Consider the following 10,000-nt stretch of genomic DNA (forward strand, 5'->3'; position numbering starts at 1 on the left):
AGGAAGAAGAGGGGCTCAAGAAAGAGAAGTAAGGGGAAGTCGAGAGGATTAGATCGGGGCAGTTATATGATGTGAAGAAGACATGTCACGATTTCTGTTATTTCCGTTAGCTTTGTATATTGAAATGGCGTCAAATTTCCAAAGGTCAGAGAAGCAAGAAAAGTCTGAGGGCAAGGGAGAGCGTAAGTCAGTATTTAAACAAAAATATCAGAACATTACGGGAAGACGCTTTGGTTGTGCATATGAGAGAGAGAGAGAGAGAGAGAGAGAGAGAGAGAGAGAGAGAGAGAGAGAGAGAGAGAAACATGCTTAACGTGAAAAGCTTGGTTAGGCAATGAGAGAGAAATTGGGCTTCAAGGGAGAGGACAGAAAAGGCTCATGATTGTCATCAAAGAGAGAAGATTAAGAAAGATAGGAGGAAGAGATGAAAAGCAAAATTCTGACTGGGACATGCGTACAGCAGAAGACGCGGAAGCCGAACTGAAAAGTCTTTTCATTTGCAGAGATAGACTTGATAAGCCTCAAACAGAAAGGACTGGTGAAGCTAAAATGATAATCTACTTTCGTAAAGTTCTCGTGCAAGGGAATAACGTGGAGTTTTGGTTAATAAGAGATAATGCTGGAGGAGAATTTATGCTTGCATAATAAGCATTTAAAATACTCGAACGTTCATAAGAGAAAAACAAACTCCAGAGCTTCGCAGGCCGGGAGGAATAAAAGGGAACGGTGAAAAGGAAGTCTTAAAACAAACACTGCATCGATGACCTGAGCGAGCAGGAATCAAGGATGTTCCTCCGGAAAGGCAAATGGAATAAGTTCGCAGGGTAATTTGCAAAGGCGCATATAAGAGTAAACATTCATTTAAACTTGGGAGGTAATGGGTGGAGCGAAAAAAAAATGCCATTAGTGTGAAATCTGAACACGCGTGTTGGGGAAAATTCCAAACAGAATTATCAAAAGTAATGACGACGAGGTAACAGATCAAAAACACGACACAAAATGGCAACAGTCCAATTATTCACCAGTATTTCAGAAAAGGAAAAAGTAACAGGGGATAGAAAAACTTCGACAAAAGAGAGCTTTTGCACAAACACACACACACATAGAAGTGTACATTACAACAAGGCTGCCTTCCAGAGGTCTTTGGCAAGGGCAGGAAAGACATATAGAGGCCTGAATAAGGGTACTCTGTTTATTATATATCTAAAAAATCAAGGTCTGAAAGTTTTCCGTAAGATCGAATTCGTCTTTATAAAATCTACAAGACTGCGAAAAGTTATCAAGGATACAAACGCAAACAGATGTTTAGCTCCTACGAGATTCCAAAGTACCAGAGAGAGAAAAACAAAATCAGTCCAGTCTGTTTACAACAGCAAACCCGTCGGAACCAAAAGTAAAATTCCTGCACACGATCCAACCTCGATTAAGAATGTAACCGCGTACAACGAATTCCCGGAAGCCAAGTACCCTAACGACAGTGGGAAAGGATTTAGAATCAGACGGGTAAATCACTGTGCGTCCTCATATTTAGCTGACTAAACCTAATTCAAAATAAAAATAAAAAAACTGAAACCATCGGTTTGCCATTTAACACTTTCGCTGCACATATCACAAACAGACTTTAACTGGATCGAAAAAAAAAACTTTTCTAAGTGCATTACGGGTCGAATATATGTCCCTATAAATTCATTTTCAAACTTACGCCATAAGAGAAGAAGTACAGTAAAACCCTGCTTATGCATAACAAAGAATTTGACAATTACATTCTCACAACCTAAACACAAAAACATAATTCGAAATATTCACCAGCAACCAACCCACCTTCAGACGAGAACTTTTTGGAAACGAAAAATTAACAGACACTGAAAAAAGGCAGCACCTGATGAATTTCTATCCGTCACTTCTGAAACTTCTTTCTCTTCTTCTATTTTTTTTTTTTTTTTTCGTCGTTTCATCAGCGGAACGCTTCGTCGGCAAGTTACCTTTCATTCCGAGATCTCATCAGGCAGCTTAATAAATGGTGCCTCTTCATTAGACCTTTAAGTAAAGAATGATTCATTAAGCGATGCTCCTTAAACGAGTTCATTAGATCCTGTTCCGCAATATGATGTGAAGGTCTCGGGCAAATGCGGTTCCCACGGGCAGCAGTTTTCGCCCAAAATCATTTGTCATTAAATACGTCTACCCTGAGTGGTCTTCCCCAGAATGTCTAAAATTAGTTTTGGTTTTTATGTGACGTCGAGGAATTTGTACAAAATTGACTTCGTCGTAAGTTTCGAAGGCAATAATTCATTCAATATTTTCCTCACGATTATGGACCTTGCAACAAAAAATTATTCGTTACGTAAGTATGTATATATATATATATATATATATATATATATATATATATATATATATATATATATATATATATATATATATATATATATATATATTTCAGGTGTTCATCAGTGCAACCATTTTTCATAAAAAATCACATTCTATTGCAAAGCTAAAGCGCTTGCCTTGAGTGAAACTTTTAAGATAATTAATTCGTCCTAAAAAAGAAAACGTAACAATGAAATTACATGCCTTGTTTATTCTGACATGATTCACTTATCGGTGAATCCAAAATGCAAAACTTCTGAGTGATGACTCCGAAAGACACGCGGCACGGAATAATGGATGACTAGAATTACGAATTACAGCCAGTTCAGAAACAGATCTTTCACTGTAATTATCACCGTCCCAGTAAAACTTAGGAAGCAACTTTTCCCCGAATCACAATACCTAAAAAATTATATGGCAATCGGAAAATTCAAACGAATTTTTTCTCCAAAGGGCCAAACTTGTAATGAGTGTCAAGGTGAATGATATTTCTATTTTTTTATGTCGAAAAAAATAATAACCAGCATCACTGAGGTCGACATATCGAACTGGATAACACGAATCTAACGCAAAAATGCTGATCACATAATTCATACAAAGTATACAAAATGAGCACTATGCTAAAGCCTTCGATATAAAACACACGTTTAAGAGATTTTCGCAGTGCAAGCTGCTCAAGCATTTACTAGTTTTGTACACTCAGTTTCTTTTTTTTGGAAAATCATACCACAGTAGCAAAATACAAACTCCTCTCTTGAAATTTAATATAAGATGGAAAATAAAATGAATAATTTCAATTCCTTAAAGTTTTAAAATTTGAAATTTAATGTAAGATGGAAAATAAAATTAATAGTTTAAAATCCTGAAATTTTCAAACTGATTATCTTTAAACGTTAAACAACGAGAATCTTCTTCAGGATATAGGAGGTAATTCGACTACGGCATTTGCTCATTTCTGACCTCACGTGTTTTAATTAGTTTTCTTCATCCACTCGAGCGTACGAACAGCGACAACGCAATGAAGGTGAAAACTTCTCAATCTAACCTGATGTGATTAAGCACTAAGCGTGTTTCGTTATTTCCACAGTCCTTCTGGAGGAAACTTAAAATTAACAGTGTCTCTAACTCTGCTTACAACGTATCCACATTCATCAGTTCTGGGTTTTATCATTTTAGGGGGTGAGGGCATGGGAGAACTGGCATCCGAAGACCCCTGGAAGCTTGCCCTTCAGCCTTGACTCTGAGGCTCAAGGCAGGCAAATTCGGATAAGAACTCCTTAAAATGGAGTGTCTTTATTCGGTAATTAACATAATATGGAAGATTTATAACCTGGAAATACCAGCACGAGACGTACCAGTACCAACTGACGTAAGTACCATCGCCACACTTATTACTTCTTCTGTCAAGCTACTAACCCACCAGTGCCGTGAACTGACAATACGCAGGGACTTTCATCAAGCTTCTGGCAATGTAGTGAACTGCACGTCCATTCGTTACTCCTGGTCAAGCTGCTGAACTTCTTACGCACTCCTTTGTTCATGTACAATGACTTACAGAATTTTTTCATCAGTTTCATAGTTCCTGAGGTAAAGAGTCACTCCTGTCATTGCACTACTAAAAAGGAAAAATATTTCTTATTTGCACTGCGTTTTTAACTTGAGAAGTCCGTGTAGTTGGCAACGCCTGGAACAACATCACAATTCCAGCACCGTGCCGGGGCTGAAGATCCGCGCCCCTTTTCCGTGCCCGGTCTCAGATCTTCCGAACCCGGGGCAGTCACACCTCTGTCAGACCACCAGGTCCAACTCGGTCTCACCTCCTGTCATGTTGTGATGACCAGCGCCATTTTCCGGTCCACTTTCCGGCGAGTTGCTCCGGCACCACCAACTCCACCACCGTCACACGACCAGCAGGCATACCAACCCTAAAGTAGCAGCCAGGGCTACCAAGGAAGATCGCACGGAAGAACCTGAAGGAGAAAAAAGGATGAGAAAGAGGGCGAGAACGCTCGCGAGGAGTGGGCGGTGATGCTAAGGAAGTGAGGGGGAATTCATTACCTCCGAATGAGGAGGAGGATGGAGGAGAAAAAGAAAAGAGGCACTGAGCTTCGTTCCCTCTCATCACGTCCATATCTTTAATAAACCTCTCAGCCCCTTCCTTTCTTCCTTTCTTCCTTCCCTCCTTCCTTCCTTCTCCAACACCAACCATAATAGGAAATCTGGTCGCTCTTCTGGCGGATCCAATTCCACTAACCATTTATGAGGGAGAAAATTCAATTAAAACTACAATTTGTTGTCAGGTAAAGCTGCTACGAGTAGGGTGGTTCGTATAATAATGGTCGCTGAGCCAGTGCACTCCGGGCTATGTGCGAGAGGGAATTTTGCCTGCAACCTTTGAAGAAGCCAATACTTCTTGTGTTTAAACGATATGCTTATACTGTATAGTCAGGAATTATACTTTTATTCTATTCTTTCATTTCACAGGGTACAATTTTTATAAGGTCAGACACTTTTCTTACAAAAGAATATCTGGCTTCAGATGTTGAAGAGTAGGAATACAAATGAATGTCAATAAGTTAATTAGAAAACATTGCATAATTAAGATAAAGGAAAATACTGGATATATGCATATAAATAAATGTAAATAAGTATATGTATACATATATGTATATTATATATATATGTATATATATATATATATATATATATATATATATATATATATATATTATAATATAATAAATATATATATATATATATATATATATATATACTCGTATATATATATATATATATATATATATATATATATATATATATATATATATATATATATATATATATAATTGTTTGCAAGTATGGGTGTTAGTGGGCATTTCCTTGTGTGTACACATTTGCGTACGTCTAAAGAGAAATCTCTTCATTGTATGCAACTAAATAGTTGCAACATCCAATATCTATGATTTCTATCTAAATTGAAAACGGAAATTTTCATATCAATAAATTTTCAGTTTTGACAGAAATCATGCAAATTGTATTTAAAAATATTTAACTTTGAACGCTTTAACCTATAAACCTTCATTTTGCAAACACATATACAAATCAAATTCGTGACATTATGATTTACAACTTAATCATCTTTATTCATTCAATGTGATCAGATTGCCTCAAAACCTTAATCTATCAGTCCACCTTTTATAATACCAGTGTTTCATTCTCATAATGCCCGTCTTTCTGTACCTGTGTATATTCACCTAAATACCCACCCCTGCCACACACAAAATATATATATATATATATATATATATATATATACAGTATATATATATATATATATATATATATATATATATATATATATATATATATATATATATATATATATATATATGTATATATATGTATGTATATATATACATATATATATATAAAATTATACATATATAATTATATATATATTAAATATTATATATATATATATATATATATATATATATATATATATATATATATATATATATATATATATATATATATATATATATATATATATATATATATATATATATATATATATATATATATATAGATATAACAATGAACTACATTATCATATACTTCATTTCTGTATTTTCTTCACTGAAAAGAAATCCGAAATGCAAAAACGCTGAGGCCATATTCCGTTACCTGAAAACTATTTAGCTAATCTCTTGAGTTCAAGGTTAAATGAGTCCAGCATACCAAATTAAACTGAACTAAAAAAAAAAGGGGGGGTGGGGGCGGCGGGCTAATATACTTCTGTAGTCTTGAACTTAATTGGATCTTGAATTTACTGGAAGTTTCAATCTGTTAATTTTGCTTTCATATAATATCCAAGCTAAAAGTGCATGCATGATTCCAGTCACGTTTGCATGAATGTACTTAGGTATATAGAAGTGTCAATCTGTTAATTTTTCTTTCATATAATATCCAAGCATGAATATACTTAGGTATACAGGATTGAACATAGATTCACATATCTATTTCTAAAAATGAAACGAATAGGATTCAGTTCCAACACGAATTATAAATTGACTGACTGGGAAAACGAACAAGGAATCACCGAAAAACGCTGCGTTAAAGAAGGCTAAAGAAGGAACACGTAAAATGATATGAAGTGAAAATGTTGCGTGTGCAATCATTTGCATTTAAAGTAAAAGATGATCAGTTGCGCTGTCCTCTGGAAGGAATATAGGCACGGAGTAAATGTGATTGATAAAAATGAAGAACTAAGTGGGCATTGCGGACATTTTGACTTTATTTTAAGCGGGATCAGTGTTATAATACTACAGATGAGACCGAACGGTAAAATGGTAAAAAGATTATGTAAAAGAGAAAACCAGTGTCTGATATTTTGGTTTATCGGGAAAACTAAAAATGGGTGTACTGATAAAAACAGTCAATTTATAATTTATGGTAAGTCTGTGCAGCCAATATGAGAGATACACCAACATAGACTGGACTAAACAGCGCAAAAATGCTACGGTGCCTGCTGCTATTAACGAGATATATCAATATGTTGAAGTTATTAACATTTCATGCTGTATTTATTAACATTTCTATATGTTTATATCTATGCTATAAAAGACAGTGTATATCCCTATATGTAGTTTTCCCTGGGTAACAGACGGCCGTGGTCTCAGACATTTTGAATACAACAAAATATTCAACAAGGAGATGCCGAACGCCAAAATTTACTTAATATGTTATAAGTAGGATGTATACCACCGTCATTTTCGACGCAACAGGTCTCATAGTTATATACAATCTGTATATTTTTGGACAAATAATATATACATATATATATACATATATATATATATATATATATATATATATATATATATATATATATATATATATATATATATATATATATATATATATATATATATATATATATATATATACTGTGTGTTTGTGAGTTTCAGGAGAGGAAGATAAAAACAAATTCTACAAGTCATCAAGTACAGATTGATGGCATTTCATATAATTTTAGAAAAATCAGGCCATGAAAGTTAAACGGAAGCCATATATCAATGTGAATCTCGCCAATCTACAATCAGCGTCCATTCCCGCGAAGCTCTGTTAATTATCTAAAGAAAGTTTATGCCTAATCACGTAATGCGCCGTGATCGACGTGCGAAATCCCGCAAAATGACCACGTCATCGATCACGGAGATAAATGATTACGTTCTGACGAATGAAGCTGGAGAAAGGATAAACAAAGGAAGTTGCGGTGAAATACGCCCATTACCGAAAACATTTAGTGTAGCCCCGGGCTGAACCCAGCCGAGGTCTTTTTGCAGGGAGGGCACAAGTAATGAAGTCCACTGGCGGGATTGCCCTCATACTTTAATTTATGCCCCGAAAGCTCTCTCTTAATGCGGCGATTGCGTGGTCGATGATGTAAAAATATTTCATTTCCCCGACTCCCCTAATGTCTGAGGCAGCAATTTCACGTCAAGTTCAGATTATCAAAACTGCATTTCCTCGAACACCAGGGAATGTTATTTTCTTCCAAAAATAAGTCGTAATAAGTCTCTCTCTCTCTCTCTCTCTCTCTCTCTCTCTCTCTCTCTCTCTCTCTCTCTCTCTCTCTCTCTCCTGCAAATATCTTTGCGAAAATATAAGCTAACGAATGGAGAAAAAGATGGACGAACGGACGTGGAGATAGGCTGTTGAATGTAATAAAAAGAGACAATTAGTGAGAAAGTCAACAAAAAAGCAATTACGCCGATTACACTGATTAACATCCGGGACCTCTCATGTCTACATTGAAGTAGCGGGGGTACGAGACAACGGAGCAATGAAAGCGGTTATTTGTCCGTGAAGATTTTGGTCCGGCTTAAGCCCAAATGAGGAGACAACGCAACTATCGAGTGTGTTCGTGTGTGTGTGTGTATCCGTATGCGCGCGAGCACGTTATGAAACCTGATATTAGAACGCTGCGACTAATCTGACTATTCACCTGCTTTTGTGTGGTATATGAGGATTTCTGAAACGGGATCTTCAACTCACATTTGCCAAATGTTTGCAGGATTGAGAAGGCAGGACATATATATGTCTATATTCCTTCGGGCGATTTACCGCTTGAGATTTGGTTCCCAAATTCATTTCGAGGGCATTCGTCCCTCTTATTGAAAAGCGCTAGTACTTCTGCATTTTTGTTTCTATTCACTTAAGTGTCGTGTTTCTACAATAGTTACTGAACAAGCGGAGACTGAGGTAGTATGTGACATTTGACTGAAAGGTTGAACACTAAGAGGTGGCTTATCTGTGAGGATCTAGATGTAGTTATATATATATATATATATATATATATATATATATATATATATATATATATATATATATATATATATATATATATATATATATATATATATATATATATATACTGTATGTATGTATGTATATATATATATATATATATATATATATATATATATATATATATATATATATATATATATATATATATATATATATAGATATATATATATATATATATATATATATATATATATATAGTATATATATATATATATATATATATATATATATATATAGATATAGAGAGAGAGAGAGAGAGAGAGAGAGAGAAGAGAGAGAGTAGTTTCAGAGAGATATATATATATATATATATATATATATATATATATATATATATATATATATATATATATATATATATATATGGGTGTGTGTGTATATATATATACACATGAGAACGTATAGAAAAATATATGAAATAAAGAACACACGTAAATAGTTTATTTATTACAATGCATTGTAGTAAAAATCGCGGTAGACATGCATGGGCAATCCGAGTACTGCCTACTCTGATAAACTTTGTCTTTGTTTAAAAAGTAGCCGAAAACAAGATCCCTTGCTGCTTCCAGCTGTCATTTCCAGCCACAGCAGAAATTAATAAAATGTTTCAAAGTTAATTTTCCATTTAGAAGTTTTAAACATGTTATCATATTCTTTGTGAGTCCGTACAAAAGTAGTAAAAACAAGTTCAGCTCAGTCGTCTATGTCCTCGAGGCATAAGAATTTCCTGGAGAACTGGAAACTCTGATGTTGCAATAAACGAGGATGCTTTCTAAGCATGGAGAGTTCGAAAAGTGCAGCACAGTATACACGTAAGTCAGTAACATATATGTTCAATGTTGCTTTAGATTATATGCATGTTAAAATGTACTTATGAACTGAAAACGTTAATGAGAATAAAATATATATATTATTAGGTAACCTAAGGATATTTTATGGTCTCATAAAACCTCATTACGTTAACTTGAAAGTACCTAGACGGCTGATGCAAAGTATACCTTAGTTTAACTAGACCACTGAGCTGATTAACAGCTCTCCTAGGGCTGGCCCGAAGGATTAGATTTATTTTACGTGGCTAAGAACCAACTGGTTACCTAGCAACGGGACCTACAGCTGACGCAGCTTGTTCGTTCTCTAATAAGTATAAAGTGTCCGTCTGAACAAAACGTTTTTACTTTCTCAACTGCCAGTGATCATTCTGTTTGGATTCCCAATGGACAATATGCAAGGAAATAACCAAAGCAAAGAGTTAAAG

General features: G+C 34.8%; 1 protein-coding gene across 3 annotated transcripts in view; it reads right to left on the reverse strand.

The window, feature by feature from the left end:
* LOC136826736 (uncharacterized) overlaps window positions 1-10,000 on the reverse strand; it is a 358,177-nt gene that overhangs the window by 242,450 nt on the left and 105,727 nt on the right. Inside the window, exon 7 of one of the 3 annotated variants that reach the window (XM_067084143.1) lies at window positions 3,162-4,340. The exons of the other annotated variants lie outside the window; for them this stretch is intronic. Within the exon in view, the coding sequence (XP_066940244.1) occupies window positions 4,270-4,340 (71 nt within the window). The 3' untranslated portion in view covers window positions 3,162-4,269. Of the gene's footprint in view, window positions 1-3,161; window positions 4,341-10,000 lie in introns of those variants that run through there. 3 annotated transcript variants of the gene reach the window in all.

The sequence above is a fragment of the Macrobrachium rosenbergii genome, chromosome 41, assembly GCF_040412425.1.
Source record: "Macrobrachium rosenbergii isolate ZJJX-2024 chromosome 41, ASM4041242v1, whole genome shotgun sequence".
Classification (NCBI taxonomy): Eukaryota; Metazoa; Arthropoda; class Malacostraca; order Decapoda; family Palaemonidae; genus Macrobrachium; species Macrobrachium rosenbergii.